Source organism: Lagenorhynchus albirostris, chromosome 6 (genome assembly GCF_949774975.1).
Source record: "Lagenorhynchus albirostris chromosome 6, mLagAlb1.1, whole genome shotgun sequence".
Lineage (NCBI taxonomy): Eukaryota > Metazoa > Chordata > Mammalia > Artiodactyla > Delphinidae > Lagenorhynchus > Lagenorhynchus albirostris.
In genome coordinates, this window is record NC_083100.1 from 60,838,632 (window position 1) to 60,859,029 (window position 20,398).

The following is a 20,398-nucleotide window of genomic DNA, read 5'->3' on the forward strand; positions in this document are numbered from 1 at the left end:
GTGACGAGAATGCAAAGTTGGTTCAATATTCATAAATTCATCAATGTATTTCACCATGTTAACAGAATTAAGGAGAAAAGTAATATGATTATTTCAGTTGATGCAGAAGAATCATTTGACACAATTTAACAATTTCACTCATGACTTCCAAAAAAAATTCAGCAAATTAAATTTCATCAACTGGATGAAGGTCATACATGATATATTTAATGATAAAATATTGAATACTTTCCCTTTATGATAGTGAACAAACTAAGAATGCCCCCCACACCAATTTACTGATGTTTGCAACATTTTAAAATGTATAAAAATTTAAGATCGAGTATTTGATGAATAAAGGGATGGATACATAGAAATATGATAAAGCTAATATAGCAATTGTTAATTATAGACTCTAGGTGGTAGGTATGTGAATGTTGTTCACTCTGTAATTCTTCAACTTCTCTGTATGTTTGAAAATGTTGAACAACAAGGTCCTATTTTATAGCACATGGAACTATATTCAACATCCCGTGATATATATATGAATAACTGAATCACTGCTGTACACCAGATACTAACACAACATTGTAAATAAACTATACTTCAATTAAAAACAACAACAACAGGGCTTCCCTGGTGGCGCAGTGGTTGAGAGTCCGCCTGCTGATGCAGGGGACACGGGTTCGTGCCCCGGTCCGGGAGGATCCCACATGCCACGGAGCGGCTGGGCCCGTGAGCCATGGCCGCTGAGTCTGCGTGTCCGGAGCCTGTGCTCCGCAACGGGAGAGGCCACAACAGTGAGAGGCCCGCATACTGCAAACAACAACAACAACAAAAAAAAAACACAATAAATTTTGGCTTCCTGCCCCCGCAAAAAAATGTTCACAATAAATGTTGAGGGAAAGTCTGCAAAGTCTTACATTAGAGAAATATGTTTGTTTGTTTAACTCTCTTTCCCAAACTTCTTTTTTCAACAAAACAAAATAAACAAAACCCCTAAGGAGAATGTAATAAGCCCTGCAGAACGTACTCTAGAAAACACTTCCTATTTAAATTTAGTTTACACCCATTTAGATTTTTAAAATAAGAATGGTGTTTCACATCCATTGATCTGTAACAAACCACCCCAAAACATAGTGGCTTAAAATGAGGACAACTTGTTGTTTCTCAAGATTTTGTGGGTTGACTGGAACTCACCTGGGTTGTTCTGTTGATCTCACCTGGAATCTCTCATGCATCTGAGCTCATCTGAAGCTTGAACATCCAAGGTGACTTCTCACCCTCCAAGGTCTCTCTTTGGGTAGCCTTCAGGTGGTCTAGTCTAACCTTCCTCAATAGCATAATGGCTCAACTCCGAGAAAAGAAAACAGAAGTTGTGAGTTCAGTAACAGTTTGTGGATCTTCACTCTAGTACCTACCATTAATTTGAGCTGGCCACCTCCCTAAGACTCCTCCACTGTCCATTTGTGTTTCCTGTCATCTACTATCAATTCTTCCTCTCTACCATCGGCATTGTCTCTTTACCACATTGTTCTTGATTTCTCATCATTTCAGCCTGCCACGAAATATCATGGCCCTACCTCATGATCTAGACCAGGGATTGGCAAACTTTGGGCCTATGGGTCCAATATGACCTGCATAAATAAATAAATCTTTTTTGTAAGTAAATACAAAATAAGTAATAAGTAAATAAGTAAATAAAGCTTTATTGGATCACAGTCATATTCATTCACTATTGTCTGTGGTCTCTACTGGCTACAATGGCACAGTTGAGTAGTTGCAACAGAAACTGTGTGGTCCACAAAATCCATCTGGCTCTTTAGAGACTTTTTCCTGATCCCTTATGGCTCCTGTCTCTAGGCATTCATTTAGCTTCCATTCTCACTGACTTATTCTTGAAATATTTCCCAGTTCAAGTTCCTAGAAGAGAGAAAACCAAAATCCTCTGAAATGCTTATTCCTCAATCTGGAATGAAATGAAAGAGGACATTCCCATTTCATGACAGGCCACTCCATAGTGTGTTGGCCAGCTACGGAGAGGCTGCATGTGGGCAATGTGTTCTGTCCCCGCCTCATCCAATTAGCTGTGACTGAGGAAATGCAGGTAATATGTAGTCAGTAAAATGGAGCTGCCTGGAGGGATCGGGGCATGGTGGGCACTATTACATGTCTAGCACAACTGCAAATTGAACTGAATGAGCTGATATATGTAAAATTACATGACAATGTGCTTGAGCCATACATTTAAAAAGTGTCAAAAGTACTTGCCAATTAAGATCAATCTGAAATGAATAGTACCCCTGAAATTAATAATATAAATCAGTGACAAAACATGATGTAACTTATACAAATTCAATTCACACAATATCATGGCTCTATTGCATAACAGGACATATACTATTATGGTGTGATTATACCTACACATCATAAAATACCATTAACATTTCCCAGGTGGCAAAAAGTAGGTGAAAAAAAGACTAAATGAGGGACATCCCTGGTGGTCCAGTGGTTAAGAATCCGCCTTCTAATGCAGGGGATGCAGGTTCCATCCCTGGTCTGGGAACTAAGATCCCACTTGCAATGGGGCAACTAAGCCCGCGTGCTGCAACTACTGAGCTCGCACACTCTAGTGCCTGCAAGCCACAACTAGAGAGACGCCCACACCGCAATGAAAGATCCCGCATGCCACAACTAAGACCCAATGCAGCCAAATAAATAAATTAATTATTTTAAAAAGACTAAATGAACAGTTAAATTAAGATTCAATGAGTATTGGCACTACTTAGATGCTAATTATCCTTTTTTATTTGGAAAAAAAATCCAACAATTCATCCATTATGAATTATGTATTTTCTCAAGGATACATTACTATGAACACAGAATTCTGTAAATAACCAGCACTTTTAATAGGTTTTTTCCCAACTTAAACTGCGTCTGCTTTGATTGCTTACATCTTGGCTCCTTCCACACTACAGAGTATAGTTCCAGCTCAGATCCTATATGGAGGACACCATGACAGTTTTGAAACAGTCCTCTGATCCTTTTAGCAATGTAAAAGGTATGGTACTCAGAGTACAATTTATAGAGAAGTCTGACAGCGTTTTCAATAAGCAAACTTTTTAAAAAAATTTTCCCCATTGAAAAACAAACAAAAAAACCTGGGAAAGAGACTTTCAGAGCAACGCCTACAGGGACTTCCCTGGCAGTCCAGTGGTAAGACTCTGTGCTTCCAATGCAGGGGGCATGGGTTCAATCCCTGGTCAGGGAACTAAGATCCCACATGCCATGTGGTGTGGACAAAAAAAAAAAAAAGAACAATGACTACAACTTCTTCAACTTCTTGTCTGGACAAATTGTAACATACACAATAGCTTCCAAAATAACTTTTATTACTATATAAAAACAAAGTCAAGAAAAAATAGATGCATTTTTTTCTACAAAATTATAAAATATTCAGGCTATTTAATATTTTTCCATAAATGTGTTGAGATAAAAAGGCAAATTTAAACATAGAAATCTTTTCCACATAAAGTTTTCAGGTACCTTGCAGGGGATAAAGAATAGTTTTTCTTCTACTTTCCTATGTGTAGCTCTAAGACATAGCAGTTACAGTTTTCTGTCAGAGTTACCTAAAAAAGGACATACAAAGATAAAAATTCCATCATGTTGCAATAAAATTAGCAAAAACTTTACTTTGGGCTTTCAGATTTGGCAGTTGTAGTCAACTGGTATTGCACTGGAATTTCCAACTCAGCAGGGAAAAGAGCCTAATTAAAAACAAGGCATCCTCTTAATTTTTGTCCTTTAGAAAAGCAGTCCCCAACCTTTTTTGGCACCAGGGACCGATTTTGTGGAAGACAATTTTTACATGGAAGTGGGGGTTGATGATTCAGGCAGTAATGCGAGCGATGGGGAGTGGCAGATTACGCTTCGTTCGCTCACTCGCCTGCTGCTCACCTCCTGCCGTGCAGCCCAGTTCCTAACAGGCTGTGGACTGGTACTGGTCCTCGGCCCAGGGGTTGGGGACCCCTGCTTTAGAAAACAGAAACCACTTGTCAGTATTCCTTAAAAAGTACAATTACCTTTTTTGTCATTTGATCGTAAGCTCTGAGATGCTGTTTCCAACCCACACAGCTTAAATGAAACCACGAGAGGAAAGGGAAGAAGGTGATTTGGAGCGTGGATTCAGTTTGACACAAGGTGCACAGGAAGCTGTACACTTTTGATAACATTAATTCAAAAAGTATATTCATCTGAGTTTCTCAATAAACCCTTTGAGACAAAAGGCTTTAGTGTTGATTTAGATGAATGTTAAAGCTTTTTTTTTCTGAAATTAGATTATGGGGTAAGCCAAGCCAGACTATCTCTGCAGGTGATATAAGCTATAATTATTTGGGAAGATTTCAATCACTGTTTTAGAACTGATACCTAAGGCTTTCTTCTCCCCTGTTCTTTTTGTGGGCTTTTTAAAGAGAAATTTTGGGGGGAGATGCTTTAGGCAGGACAAACCAGCTTTTGAAAGATAAAGGTACAATTATCATTAGAATAAAAAGCCCATTAAAAGAAGAGTCTCAAACAGAAAGGTTTTCTAGATATATTTGACTATGCATTGTTTTCATAAAGGTTGAGAAAGAAAGAGAAGAAGTTCCTATAATATCTGTAAGATTACCCTCACATTAGCCCACAAGAAGGATAAAATAAAGGGCTGAGATGAGGGGTGTTCAGATACTTCTCAATGGAGCAGAATAGTCTAGTGCCAAATCCATAATTAACTTTTAACTAATAACCTCTTTCTTGGCCTATATGAAATGGAATGGCAGCTTCAATCCTTGGGGCTGCCACTATTCCCTTCCCCCTAAAAAGCCCTGGAATTTTGTGCACCTCTATGTAATGAAATATCCATTCACCAAAATATGTTTGTGTGTGACAATGCAATTATTCCTTCCACTTAGCACCCTAACTGTAGCATGCTCTACTTATACTGAATTTATGTGTCTACTACGTGCCAGGCATTGGGCTGGGCACTAGGGATTCTTATGACACTATTGCCAATTTTGGAAATAGAATTAAGAAAACAGTGTTTTGGTGAGGGACTCTTGAATGGATATTGTGAAGCTTCAGGGATGTGACGGAATATAGTTTGTACTCAGTCTATGGAAGTAATTACCAGTTACCCTAAAAGGAAATTCACTAAGCACCAAAAATGTTAAGTTTATTTGGTGTAAACTGTATGGTTTAAAATTGCAGGGAAACCAAAAATCAATCCCAAATGAGAAGCAACATTTCAGCATAGGCGCCACTCTAGGTTTTCATTTAAGTCAGCCCAGAGCCTAGACAGAGGCCTCATGCATGAAAACTGTCATCTCTGAGTCTTAATTCGCTACTGAGAACCAAAGCACAAGATGTCCCCTAAAATTCCACCCAAATCAGGAGGGACCCTAGCTTTTGCCCCTGAGCAAGGGCAGACCATGAAGTCCATCTCTCCTATCTGCAAACCCAAAGCTGCTCAGCAGCGATATTGTTGCCTAAACCTTTCTTTGCTACCAAGACAGATTTAAGATCAAAGGGGCATCAAGGTAAGCCATGGCTTGTTGGCCGTGGCAGGGTGCCCATGATGAATTTCCAGGTAAGGGTAGGCCTTTCTCCTTGGTTATTTGGGAAATCTGCCTTGGAAACAGAGCCAGAAGGTAAATTTTAACAACTCTACTGCATTCCACCAAATGAGGTTTATCCACGGGTGGGTCAAAACAGGTATAAATTAGCATGTAACAGAAAAAACAGCATAGTGAGGTGGTTAGGATCATGGACTGAACTGAGGTGCCAAACTGCCAGGTTTTGAGATGTGTGACCTTGGGCAAGTTACTAACCTCTCCAAGCCTCAGATCTCTCATCTGTAAAATGGAGCTTTTAATGGTGCCTACCGCAAAAGTTTTGTCTGGGGGTTGAATTAGCTAAGATTTATAAAGTGCTTAGAATAGTGTCTGACACTTAGTAAGTTCCATGTTTAAAAAAACCAGAAACTTGGGGAAAAGTGCTCTTTAAGGTTTGTGGAGTAGTTTATACTGCTTAAGCATTCAGGCATATTCTCATCCTAATTAAGTTTAGAATCTGGATCATAAAGTATACCAAACCCAAGGAAGCCTTGGGATTAAGTCAGTTTTGGAAAAACTTCCAGGTCCGACCAGGCAAGATCTTCAGCTACCTACAGCCCTATCACTGCTCCAAAATGCCCTAATACAAACCCTGGTCTCCAGGGCCAATCTAAGGATAAACCAGCTGGGGAGGGAGCAAAGGGTAGGCACAGGGAAAAGGGAACCAGTTACTTTCCTAAATTTTTTTCTGTGCTCTAGTCATGACATCTGTGTAGCATTAACCCTGTCCCACATATGCATGATCTGATTCCAAAACTTTACAACTGGACTCCCAGAATTAACAGAAAATGACTGCATGACAAGAGGCCAGGGAAGCTGCCAGTTTATCAAATTTACCAACCAATAGATACATTTTGATCATCTGTTCTATGCAAGGCACTGTGCTAAATGCTTTGGTCCTCAAGAACAAGGTAATATAACCACAGTTTACGCCTGCTGTTATTTACATTGATCATCTCCCTTCCAATTCAGGTAAGTTCATAGGCCTCAACCAATACAAATGCTTTCAAGAAATCCTACTTTATGATTAGAATAAATATTGAGTCTGTGGAGCTCAATCATCTTATGGCTAAATAAGAGAAGCTAAACTGTAGAACTAATGGAAGTTATATGGCTACATCTCTAGCCCATTTTACATGGTTGATCTCTGTCCAGCCTCATCAAGGGTGATGTTTCTTTTCCTTGCTGCTGCTTCACTGTTTAACTCTGAATCTGATTTGTCCATATTGCCAAAGTTCATTGCCATGGAACCTTCCATTCCCTCTGGAGCGCCTCCGTTTGGCTGAAGAAGGACAGAATTTGGTTCTTTAGGACGTTTCCATTGTGGTCTGGTGACTATCCAAAAAATGAGCGCCCCAAACACCAGAATCAGAAGGCCGAGGGTATTTGTGAAAACACCTTCTGGTGGGAATGTACTGTATGCAGGATTTTTCCTGCAAAAAAGGAGAGAGTGTGTCCAATTACAAATAGGGTGATACACCAAGGGGGGAAAGCTGGGAGGGAGGGGGAGGATGAATTGGGAGATTGGGATTGACATATATACACTAATATGTATAAAATACGTAACTAATAAGAAACTGCTGTATAAAAAAATAAAATTAAATTTAAAAAAATTAGGGTGATACAGCAACATGCCAAACAGTCTTGAATTTATCTGCTCAAAATGCACACTGGTACAGCTTCAATGTAAATTCCCTTAAAGCTTGACATTAAGAAGAAATTTAAGATATGCTATAATTCACTCAATGGATTAGTATGAAATTGTTAAAAATCATAAGTATGAAAATAATATAGCATCTAAAACACCTGCATCACTTAAAATTTAAAAAATGATACAAAAATGTAGGTATATCATAATTACAGTTAATATAAAAACATACACATCAAAACGATTGAAAGGGCATGCATAACTTCAATAGTTGTTTTGTAAGAGTAGTACAATTTGTTGGACTGTTTGGCTTTTCTTCCAAGCATTATTAATGTTATATCACATGTATAATATAATACATTTCTAAAATATTTAAATTTTCTATTTTCAACATTTAAAAATTTTTGTTACATTTATATTTGTCCAATGAACAAGTATTTAACATTTTGTAGCTTAAGAATTGCAATTAGGAAAACTATGCAACTTACAGGGCAAAAATCAGTTTCTCCGTCACTCCCATAAGTACTGTTGCAATCACTGTTCCAAAGACGAGAAGTCCAGAATAAACATGTATGGGCATGAGAAGTGCTCGGAGAGAAAGTGGAGCCCAAGGAAGCAGAAAGACAAAAAAACCTAGGAGAAGCTAAACATCAAAAAGTACAAAAGTTATCAATTAATTGTAAGTTTTAACTAATTTTAAAATTATTATAGAAGCAATATGTACAAAATGAGAAAACATTTCATATAGAACCAAGGGCATAAAATGAAGTTTCCCCATTCCAGTTCCACTCACTCTCTCGAGTATCCTTCCAGAAAATTTCTATGACTAAACAAGCGTGTGTGTGTGCACACATGTGTGTTTAAAAAGAGAGTAAGTCAGACATAGAAAACAAACTTATGGTTACCAAAGGGATGAAATAGGAGGTTGGGACTAAAATATACACACTACTGTATAAACAGCACAGATAAACAACAAGGACCTACTGTATAGCACAGGGAACTATACTCAATACCTTGTAATAACCTATAATGGAAAAGAATCTAAAAAAAGAATATATATATGTGTGTGTATGTGTATATATATACAGTGTGTGTGTATATATACATACATATATATATATAAAAAACGGAATCACCTTGCTGTACACCTGAAACTAACACATTGTAAATCAACTATATTTCAATAAAATTTTTTAAAAAAGAGAGGGGGACAGTTTTTTAAAGTACAAGTGGGATTTTACTATACATATTTGTTCTGCATATTGCTTTTTTCCCTGAATAGTGTATCTTGGAGATCTTTTCATATCGATGCATGTATCTAGTTTATTCTTTTTAATGGCTGACATTCTAAGACTGTAACAAATTATTCAGTTCCCTATTAATGGACATTTCTGTTTCTAGTTTTTTGCTATCATTAACAAGGCTACAGTGAACATTCTGATACTTATTTGCTTTTTATCAATTTCCTTAAGGTTGCCAAGTAGGAAGGGAAGTAAAAGATTTTTAAGTCACTAAATCCAAATACAATAGAACACATTTATTCAGTTCAACCTAAAAAACTATGTGGAAAAAACCTGGCAATTTTGTTTTATGAGGAAGAAATAAGTTCTGCAGAAAATTCTCTGCATTTCCTTGATAATTAAATCCCTAGTGGGATACTTCTCTGCAGAGAAGACAACAAGATTATTACATAAACTAAAGTCTGTTAATGCTTTCACAGTTTTGTTTTGTTGCCCCAGACCCCTGCCCATTAAGTAATCTCTTCTCCTCCAGAAAATAAAGATGACTCAGTGACCATTGAGTTACTGAGTTTAAAGAGACTTCTTTTTCAGGTATCTCTTTGGTATCTACCACTCTAACAAAACAACTATGAGAATGAGGAGAAACACTAGCGTCACTGTTCATTTTTCCTGATTGATATCAAAGGACTAACGGGGGACAGAGAGGAATGAAGGCAGAAGGGGTGTGATGCCCTAAAACACATTTAGAATCAGAGTAAAGGCAACAGTAATGAATGGAAAGTAACTGAAAATGCATGCAATAGGCTGGTTTGCATATTTTATTGTCCATTAATACCACAGATGCCTGAGTATATTAGAAATGGTTCAGAGAGTCCCCCTTGGTGGTTCAGTGTTCCTAATTCTCCTTCAGTGATCTTTAGTGATTCTTTTAGTATCAAAGGGTAAGCATCCTGATGTACAGGTTGTGCTTTCTATACAAAAATGGGGCTCAGGTGAGTGACTGTCAAGGATTTAGCACAAATACATTTCTACGAGTAAGTCACCATATCTTTTCTGTGACTTATCCATGTAAATATATATATTTTTCCATATTCCTGTTATCCTGCCTTTCTATTCCTAAGATTCTTATTGTTTTGAATGATTCTTACTGTTTTCTCTTATTTCTTTCAGGATTTATCATGTGTGTCTCTTGTAATCCCATAAAGCTTAATGATCTAAGTAGATGGGACACCAGAAATTTGCATACAGGACCCCAGGACGATTTAACTCTCCTAAATCTTACTTTCCCCATGAAAACATTTTTTTTTCAACAACAGAAAATTACTTTTAAAAGGAAAGGAAAAAATTACAGAACACTTAACTTTGATTAAAAGGGTTCCAAATTATGCAAATGTATAATAGCTTATAAAAAGTTAAAATTTATATTAATCATTCTCTATTTCCTTTTAACCATCTTAGCCTTACTATCTTACAAGTAATAGGGCAACTTAAATCCTAGTGGACTGAATATTACAAAATCCTTAAGTTCCTTTAAGTCAGTGTTTCTTGAAATGTTGTTCATAGAAGACCTGTATCAGAAACTCTTGAGGTGTTTATTTAAAGAGATCCCTGTGCCACATCCAAATCTGCTAAATCAGAATTTCTGGAAGTAGTGTTTAGGAATCTGCATTTTGATGGAATGCCAGGGTGATTCTTGCTCCATGTTGCAGTCTGAAGACCACTGCTTTTGATTCGCTCAAGTTATTTCAGAGATATGGGTTAAGTGCATTCTGGAAAATCCCTAAAAGTGAAGGCAGTAGACTGCTACCTTCAGTCTACAAACACTTATTAAGTGCAAACGAAGTGCTCCAGAGTTTAGGAACCATCACCTACAGAAAACTGCTCTTCACCACTATGGAGTTCTTAGGAGAGCTAAAGAAAAGTAAAATCTCATTTAAAAAGTTATTATTTAGATATGAAAGTGAAGATGTAGTATGATTCTAATTATGCTTAAATTTTTTTCTTAACTATATATTCATGGGCATAATAAGAGCCTAAAGGAAATAAACCAAAATATAATGATATCTCTAGATTATGGCATTATCAGTGATTTGAGGATTTTTCTGATTTTATACAATTTTAAATAAATGTATATTACTTTTATAATTAGAAATATACAATGAAAGTTTACTTTTAAAGTTCCTGTGTTAGATATCTGGGCTTTTCTCAGTTGATTATTATTGTCCTTTAAAGATACAAATGTATTTTACTATGCCAGTTTTATCTCACTTTATGAAACAGATGAGTTTTTAAAAAAAGATATGTGTAAACTTTTAGACATAATAAAAGCTTTTATTTGCAAAAGTCATTAATGAGACGAGGAAACATCTGCTTAGCTAGCTTTTGTATTAGGTTTGATTTGCTTTTCTTTAAGGGTACAGGTGGATTTAATGTGAATCAAGTGATTTACAGATTATTATATGGAGGCTCCTCCCAGCTCCTCTTCATTTTTCTGCTATTGTATATATAGCCAGCAGAGATTCAACCAACTGCTGATGGAAAATTTTTTTTTTTTTTTGGTAGGCGGGCTTCTCACTGCCACGGCCTCTCCCATCGCGGAGCACAGGCTCCAGACGCAAAGGCCCAGCGGCCATGGCTCACTGGCCCAGCCGCTCCGCGGCATGTAGGATCCTCCCGCACCGGGGCACGAACCCGTGTCCCCCGCATCGGCAGGCAGACTCTCAACCACTGCGCCACCAGGGAAGCCCTGATGGAAAATATTTTTTTTAATTTCCAGAAAGTTCCAAAAAGCAAAATTTGAATTTGCCAGGCAATTTTTTACATAGCATTTACATTGTATTAGGTATTACAAGTAACCTAGAGATGATTTAAAGTATACAGGAGGATATGCATGGGTTATATGCAAATACTACACCATTTTTTTTTTAATATAAATTTATTTATTTATTTTTGGCTGCATTGGGTCTTTGTTGCTGCGCACAGGCTTTCTCTAGTTGTGGCGAGCGGGGGCTACTCTTCGTTGCGGTATGCAGGCGTCTCATTGTGGTGGCTTCTCTTGCTACAGAGCACAGGCTCTAGGTGCGTGGGCTTCAGTAGTTGTGGCACACGGTCTCTAGAGTGCAGGCTCAGCAGTTGTGGCGCATGGGCTTAGTTGTTCCACAGCATGTGGGATCTTCCTGGACCAGGGCTTGAACCCGTGTCCCCTGCACTGGCAGGCGGATTCTCAACCACTGTGCCACCAGGGAAGTCCCTACACCATTTTATATAAGGGACTTGAGCATCCACAGATTTTGGTATCCATGGGGGTCCTGGAACCAATCCCTCGCAGTTACTGAAGGATAACTATATTCACTCATTCCTTCATTTAAAGCACATATTTCTAGGCCACATCCCTAGAGTTTCTGACTCAGTAGGTCTGGAGTGGAGCCTAAGAATCTATTTCTAACTCCCCTGGTAATGCTAATGCTGCTGTCCTAGGGACCACTCTTTGAGAAGCTCTGTCTTAGGTTATTTGCAAGTTGTGTTTTTCAAACATAACAGCATATTTTCTAGGGGTAAAAACACCTAATCAGAACCAACTAGAATATATCCATAGTTTTTTGTAAAAAGAAATGACAGACATTCAAATTGAAGTCTCCTGTCAATATCCTACATTTTCTTGCTACACTGTCTTTCATCAAGTCCACCTGGCAATACCTCAACCTGGCTCAGACATCTTCAGGACTACCCCTGGTATGCTAGGTCCCACTGGAGTAAATCATGCAGTCAAGGGGACTAGCATCACTATAAATTCATGGTTATGATGCTCATGGCTATAAGCACTTCCGTGCTGCTCAACAATCCTCCTACTGTATGATTTATCAACTGGTCCTCCATGTTTCTCCCAGACACAAACCTCTGGCTCTCTTGTGTGCCTCCCCACTATTGGCAGATGATCCTACTACCACCTCATGGGAAAACAGAGGCAACTTCAGAGAAGAGCCTCATTTTTCTGCCACCAAACGAAACAAACCAAAAAACCATCCCAAGCGAACAATTCCTTTCCTTCTTCAGTTGCAATGGAGTTGGTGTCCTCCAATTTTCCAGCAGTCTCCACAACCTACTTCTTGAAGACATAGCTATAAATTATTGCATCTCTCCAGTATTCACTACCTTTCCTTCTCTATGGTGCTATCCAGTGAGCATTTTAACATGCCCAAGATTCTCCCAACAAAATGAAGTAAAAAAGAAAGCACCCAAGCACCTGACTTGACTCTTGTCTCTGACCAGTTACCAACCTCTCTTTCGCTTCCCCTTCTTACCCAAACCTCTTTATTGAGTTGTCTCTATTTTCTCACTGTAAACAAAGGAGGAAAAAAGAGAATTTTGCTCAATACCCAATTCTACAAGGATTAACCTGCTGCAGTCACTGACCAACAGACAGAGGAAAGGAAGACATAAACAGGATGCTCTGTTCTTTGGACAAATAGGCCCCTTAGATAGTTAGATGTACATCTCAGGAAGAATTCTAATGAGCTCAGACTCTTGCATCTTCCCATACATTAGAAAAACACTAAAGTCATAAACTTGAGATATCTGTTCTTTGGGACTAGCAGTAATCTTTTACCAAGATGTTACTTGACTGCATGTATTCCCAAGCCCCAAATCACATATATACTTACTGGCTTCTCTCCTGCCTCTTTGGAGCAGTTTACTCAGAGCTACTGAGTGACTGTCTCCCACACTATAGTCCTCAGTAAGACCCTGAATAAAACTTAAACTCACAGCTCTTATGTTGTGCATTTTCTTTCAGTCAACATCACCTTCTATTTCCTGTTCAATTTACTGAAATCTGGCTTCTGCCCACCAAGGAAACTGCTCTCCAGGGTCATCAGTGACTTCCAGATCACTAAATCCAATGGATAGTTTTTAGACCTTATTTTCCTTGACTTCTCAGTAGCATCTGGCACTCCTAAAGCCCTCTCCTCCCCCTCTAATGTTCCCTTTCTCATCCCACCCCCACTTTTTCAAGCCTGAAAGTGACTCTCTCTCATCCCCTGTATCACTGACTTTCCAAATCTCATTAATTCTACCTCCTAAATATCTTTAGGAACTATACGCTTTGCTAACTGCTATTGCTACTCCTCCAGGCCACCATCATTTCTCATCAGAACCTTTGTAAACATCTTCAACCTAGTCTCCCTAAATTTATCCCTGTCCAGCCTCCAATTCATCTTCCATACCCCACTCCAGGCAGCTCAAACTCCTTCTGGTTTCTCAAATAAAGCAAATTTTTACCCATATACTATTCCATTCATAGAATACTCTTTCCGCTTTGACCACAGACCTCATGACTCCAGTTCTTGATCTGACTTCCTTTATTCTCTATACCATATGAGAGCTCTCCTAGAACACTCCATACCCATCCAATCTACCAAATACTCAATGACCTGTCTTCCCCTGTAAGCTTCATGAGGGCAGAGAGCATGTCTCTTTGGGCCCATGCGTGTCTTGTGGAACAATGTATGCCCCATAACTTAGACAGGTATCTGACGCATAGCAGGTATTTAACTCTGTTGAATAAATGGATGGATTTAGGAATAAAACTTCAATGACATAAAATGCATATTCTCAACCATGAAGGTGTCTATGATCTATAGTTGAAATGAAAAATGCCATCTTCAGGTCATAAAGGAGCCTACCACAAGACTTACACTTCTAATAACAACAGCTTACTTGTGTCATTCCAGTATGCTAAGCCCTAGGCTGAGCCTTTCCATGCATTATTTGTCTTTGGTTCTTATGATGTTGTGAAGGATGTATGAAAATCTTAATTTCTAGGTGAGCAAACTAAGTCCGAAAAAGTTCAATAACATGTCCAAGGTCACAAATTACAAATGAATGAAACTGATTCAAACTGAGGTCTTCCTGAGTCCAAGTCCTGTGTTCTTAAATACTACCAGCTCTCTGGATCTGAGCAAGGAAGAAGCCAAGGGACCACATTTTCTCCTGCTAAACAAAAGTCAGAAAGTTGTGACATGACATTTCTGAGAAGCCTAGTTAGCACACAAATAAAACAACCGGAGATAAGAATCTGAATATTTCAGAGGGCAAAAGAGAATCTTGAAACAATTAAAAATGTTTTCAATTCACCCAAGCTTAATAGTAGAAAATCTAATGATGTGATTGATTACATTAACAAATTAAAGAGGAAAAACCATATTCATCTCAACATACACAAAAAATTCTACATCCATTCATGATTTCGAAAGAAAAACAAAATGGTTTCACAAACTGGAATTAGAGGAAATGTGAAACATCTGCACTGAATAGTGAAATATTAGAAGTATTCTCTTTAAAATAAGAACAATTCAAAGATTTTTATCTCTACCTCTATTCTATACCTCGTAAATACTTCTATATACTTCAATACTTCTATACTCTTCAATTCCACTGGCTAAGACGCAGAGGAAAAGACATACGACAAAACTGGCAGTGCAGATAAGTGGCAAAGACAGGGACAATTCAATAAATGATGCCAGGGAAAGAGTTTATCATTATGGAAAAAATGAAGCTAGATAACAATATCACTTCATGAACTAAGTTACTTCTAAATGAATTAAATACTTAAAGACAAAACTTTAATATTCTTAGAAAACATAGAGAAATTAAAGTTTCCAATAATATTACTGTAATGTAACATCTTGGCTATTTGTAGGCTTTTCTCTTAGACCAATTGCTCTCAAATATCAGTGCGCCTCTGAATCACCTGTAGGGCCTATGAAAGCACATACTACTGGGCTCGCCCCCGCCCCCAACCAACCCAGACTTTCTGATCCAGGAGGTCTGGAGTAGAACCTAAGAATCTCGTTTGTTTTGACCTCAGGGTAGGGAAGGATTTCATACACAAGGCATCAAAACAAAAAATAATAATCTTAAAGGAAAAGATGATTAATTCATTTCATTAAAATTGAGAATTCCTGGGCTTCCCTGGTGGCGCAGTGGTTGAGAGTCCGCCTGCCGATGCACGGGACACGGGTTCGTGCCCCGGCCCAGGTGGATCCCGCATGCTGCGGAGCGGCTGGGCCTGTAAGCCATGGCCGCTGAGCCTGTGCGTCCGGAGCCTGTGCTCTGCAACGGGAGAGGCCACAACAGTGAGAGGACCGTGCAAAAAAAAACAGAAAAAAATTGAGAATTCCTATTTGTCAAAAAGTACTAACAAAAGAGAAAATACAAGTTTCAAAAGCTTGAAGATATATGCAATACATATAAATGAAAAGGAATTTGACACAGAACACCTATAAATCTTTAAGAAAAAGGAAAACAAACTCATTTTTGAAATGGACAAAAGACATGAACAGGTATTTTTTTAGAGGTGAACCATAAGCAATCAGTGAAATAAACAATAAAACCACAAGAAGACACCCTTTTATACCCACTAGTTCGGCAATATTTTAAGTTTGAAGAGGATGCATGCTGGCAAGGATGTGCCATATGGGAACTCTTATTTGCTGCTGGCAGGAACACACTTGGGTCATCCACTTTGGCAAACAAGTTGATGTTACTCTTTTAGACTGAGTATATAACTGCAGTCCTAAGTATACCGCCAGAGAAACCTTTGCATATGAGGACCAAGAGATGTGTATATGAATGTTCAGTGCAGCATTGTTTGTAACAGAAAACAATTGAAAATTGCCCAAATGTCTAACAGCAGGAGAATAGATAAGTAAATGTATGGCTTATTTATACAGTGGAATACAAAAGTAAAAATGAAGGGCTTCCCTGGTGGCACAGTGGTTAAGAATCCGCCTGCCAATGCAGGGGACATGGGTTCAAGCCCTGGTCCAGGAAGATCCCACATGCCACAGAGCAACTAAGCCCGTGTGCCACCACTACTGATCCCAGGTGCCGCAACTACTGAAGCCTGCGCGCCTAGAGCCCGTGCTCCACAACAAGAGAAGCCACCGCAATGAGAAGCCTGTGCACCGCGACAAAGAGTAACCCCTACTCGCCGCGCACAGCAACGAAGAACCAGAGCAGCCAAAAATAAATTAATTAAAAAAAAAAATTCTTTGAGGAAAAAAAACAAGTAAAAATGAATAAACTACACCTAGAGGAATCAATATAGTTGAATCAGTAGAAAGAAAAAAAAAGTTGTAATTGAATACATTTGATACTGCTTTTTAAAAAGTAAAAAATAAACATATTGTTTGGGAATTTACAGTATGTGGTAAAATTATAAAGGAAAACAGGAATGAGAAAAAAACTTCTGGAGAATGGTTACCTCCAGGGGTTGGGATAGGTAGAAAGATGTGGGATCAAGTTGGGGGTGAGGAGGTGTTCTATGTTTTCTAAATTAAGTTGGATGGTGGAATCATGAGTTAACTTTATTATGATTCATAACTTCTACATACACACAATGGTTTGTTATTTTTTTAGAAATCTCCCAGAGGCTAGATCTCACAAGTAGAAAAAATACCTACAACTTAAAATGCTTTGCAATTCATAGACAAACACGAGGAAGGGTGAAGACTTTTCAGCTTGTATTGGTTGTATTGCTTTGTTGCTAGCCCCCTTTCTTTCCTCCTTTTTAAAAAAATATTTATTTATCTATTTATTTTTGGCTGTGTTGGGTCTTTGTTGCTGCGCACGGTCTTTCTCTAGTTGTGGTGAGCAGGGGCTACTCTTCGTTGTGGTGAGTGAGCTTCTCATTGCGGTGGCTTCTCTTGTTGCGGAGCACAGGCTCTAGGCGTTGCGGGCCTCAGTAATTGTGGCACGTGGGCTCAGTAGTGTAGGCTCTAGAGCGCAGGCTCAGTAGTTGTGGTGCACAGGCTTAGTTGCTCCCTGGCATGTGCGATCTTCCTGGACTAGGGATGGAACCCGTGTCCCCTGCATTGGCAGGCAGATTCTTAACAACTGCGCCACCAGGAAAGTCCCTGATTTCACTCTTGATCAGTAGACATAGTTACGTTCTTTGTAACAGCTGTATAATATTCAACATGGATTTACCACAAATTATTTAGCCATTCCCTTGTTGATGGACATTTAGGTTGCTTCCCGTTTCCTGCAAACATTGCCACACTAAAAATCCTTCTTAGAGTTCCTTTTGTGACAGTATTTTATTTCCACTCTCCCCAAATGTGGGATCAGTATGTTAAAAGGTATATATATATATATATATATATATATATATATATATATACTTTAAATTTTTACTGGAGTATGGTTGATTTACAATGTTGTGTAAGAGTAAGTATATTTTTTAAAAAAATAATAGATATTAACAAACTACTTCCCTAATTCGGTGGCAATTCACTTTCCCACCAGCAGGGCAGAAGTTCATCCTTACCTCACATCTATGATAGCAATGGATATCACTATTGTTGTTCTGTCAGTCTCATGGGAGAAAACGTTACTTTATTGTTGTTTTAACTTACATTTCCCTAACTTCTTAGTGAGGTTGGACATTTTATCATATGCTCATTGGTGATTTAATTCTTCTTTGAACTGCCTGTTCAACTCTTTTGTTCATTGCTCTATTAGGTTGACTTTTTATTATTAATTTTTAGGAGTTGTTTTGTATATTAAACACATTAACCCTTAACACATGACATGATTATTCCCCATATCTCCTTGTGCAGTTCCTGCTGACTTGAATATCTTTTGTCACATACACAGTCAGCCCTCCATAGCCACGGGCTCAGCATACATAAATTCCACCAACCACAGATCAAAAATATTCCCAAAAAACAAATTCCGGAAAGTTCCAAAAAGCAAAATTTGAATTGGCCGCAGACCAGCAACTATTTATATAGGATTTACATTGTATTTACAGAGCATTTACATTGTATTAGGTATTGTAAGTAATCTAGAGATGATTTAAAGTATATGGGAGGATGTGTGCAGGTTACATGCAAATACTACACCATTTTATACAAGAAACTTGAGCATCCTTGGATTTTGGTGTCCGAGGGGGTCCTGGAAACAATCCCCCAAAGATACTGAGAAATGACTATAATTAAAAAAAAATTTTATGTAGTCATAAATGTCTTTCTTTTCCTTTATGGTTTTTAGATTTCTTGTCAACCTTATGGCCTCCCCTACCTCAATATTATACAGATTATATGCTTCTTAATTTTCTTTTTCTCTTTTCACTGATTTTGGATTTTTTATACTCATACCTTTAATCTACTGTATCTGGAATTTTTTTTTCTTTTGTGTGATGTACAGAGTCTTTTTGTTTGTTTGGTTTTTTCCAAATGGATAGCCAATTATGAAGGTAACATTGATTAAATAAGCATTCTTTCCCTGGTAAATTGAAATACCATAGTGTCATAGAAAAAGTTCTTATACACACTTGGGCTGTTTCTGTCCTCTTTGTTCTTGCCATGGATATATTTTGTTTATTCCTGTGTGAGTACCTTGTTTTGAATAAAGCAGGTCTCCCTTCTCTTCTTCAAAATTTTCTTGGTTATCCTTGGATACTTGTTTTTCTGCATAAAGTTTAAAACTCCCATTGGGTTTAAAATTAGAATTATATTAACTATAAATATTAGTTGAAGAGGGAAGGATATTTCTATATTAATTTTTCTCTTTCAGTAACATGGTATCCTTCTATTCATACCATGTTTTCTGTTTTTCAATAAGTTTTTATAGTATTCTACTATAAGATTTACAGGATTCTACTTCTTATTCTAAATGGTTATTTCTAGAATGGGCAAAAGTTATTGGATTCTGCATGGCTATCTTATATCCAGATACCTTTCCAAATTCTCTCATTATTTTACCTATCTCTTGTGTTTCTAAACATGTATTATATGATCTGCAAACAGGAAAAAAGTCACAAATTTTCTATTATTTATACAGATTTTTTTCATTATCTCATGCATTAGCTAAAACCTCTAAAACAAAGTTGAATGACAAAGGTACCAAGCATCAATGTCTTATTTATTTAATGGAAGTGTCTTCAGTATTTCACAGTTTAAGCTGATGTTTGCTGTTTGATATTGGTAAAGGTGTTTATCATCAGAGCTGCCACCTTAGATGTGAAGTATGGAGTGCACAATGGGGCAACATCTAAGAGGAGTTTGTTTTCTCCCAGTGCACTGGATCAGTTTAAAGTATCTGTTCCTTGTAGGTCAAAGGTATAAAACAATCTGGACCTGATGTCTTTTTTAGTGATAGATTTCAAATGATCTTACCAGTTGCTTATAATGTTATTGGTCTGTTTAGGTTTTCTAGTTCCTCTTGGGTCAAATTTGGTAGTTTATATTTGTCAAGAAAACAATCCTTTTTTCTTTCTTTAAGATTTTTAAGAATATTACCATATATTAATAATTTAATAAATTTAATAAACTGTCCTAATTTTAAAATATTATTTATATCTATGACTATATTTCTTTCTTATTCTTAATGTTGTATATTGTGCTTTTTTCAATCAGATTTGCAGTGGTTTATCTATTTTATTCTACTTGTTTTAAAGAACCAGCTTTTCATTTTATTTGTAATTTCTTCTATTTTTAATTTATGGTTGTGATAGGCTAAATCATGCCGCCTCCCAAAGATGTCCACAACTTAATCCCTGCAAGCTATGAATACGTTATGTTACATGGCAAAAGATGCCTCGCTGATGTAATTAAGGTTATGGATTTTCTGATTGGGAGAAAACCCTGGATTATCTGGGCAGCCCAATCTAATTACATGAACCCTTTCAAAAACAGAGAACTTTGGCTGGAGGAAGAAGAGATGAAGAGGAGAAAGAAGGAGAAGTCAGAGAGATTCCAAGCCAGTGAGACAGAGGGGGCCATGTGCAAGGAACAGAGAGAGGAGCTAAGGACAACCCTCAGCCCACAGTCAGTGAGAGTATGGGGACCTCAGTCTTACAACCGCAAGGAACT

The 20,398-nt window shown here is 37.8% G+C and overlaps 1 protein-coding gene across 2 annotated transcripts in view; it reads right to left on the minus strand.

Moving 5' to 3' along the window:
* Positions 1 to 3,354: 3,354 nt before the first annotated feature.
* The window catches only part of LOC132522306 (plasma membrane ascorbate-dependent reductase CYBRD1), a 34,980-nt gene continuing 17,936 nt past the window's right edge, over positions 3,355 to 20,398 (minus strand). Inside the window, exons 3-4 of one of the 2 annotated variants that reach the window (XM_060152652.1) lie at positions 7,770 to 7,924; positions 3,355 to 7,066 (exon numbers count right to left, since the gene is read on the minus strand). In XM_060152652.1, coding sequence (XP_060008635.1) covers positions 6,766 to 7,066; positions 7,770 to 7,924 — 456 coding nt within the window. In that variant the 3' untranslated portion in view covers positions 3,355 to 6,765. The remainder of the gene's footprint in view (positions 7,067 to 7,769; positions 7,925 to 20,398) is intronic. The other variant, XM_060152653.1, reaches the window with a different exon arrangement.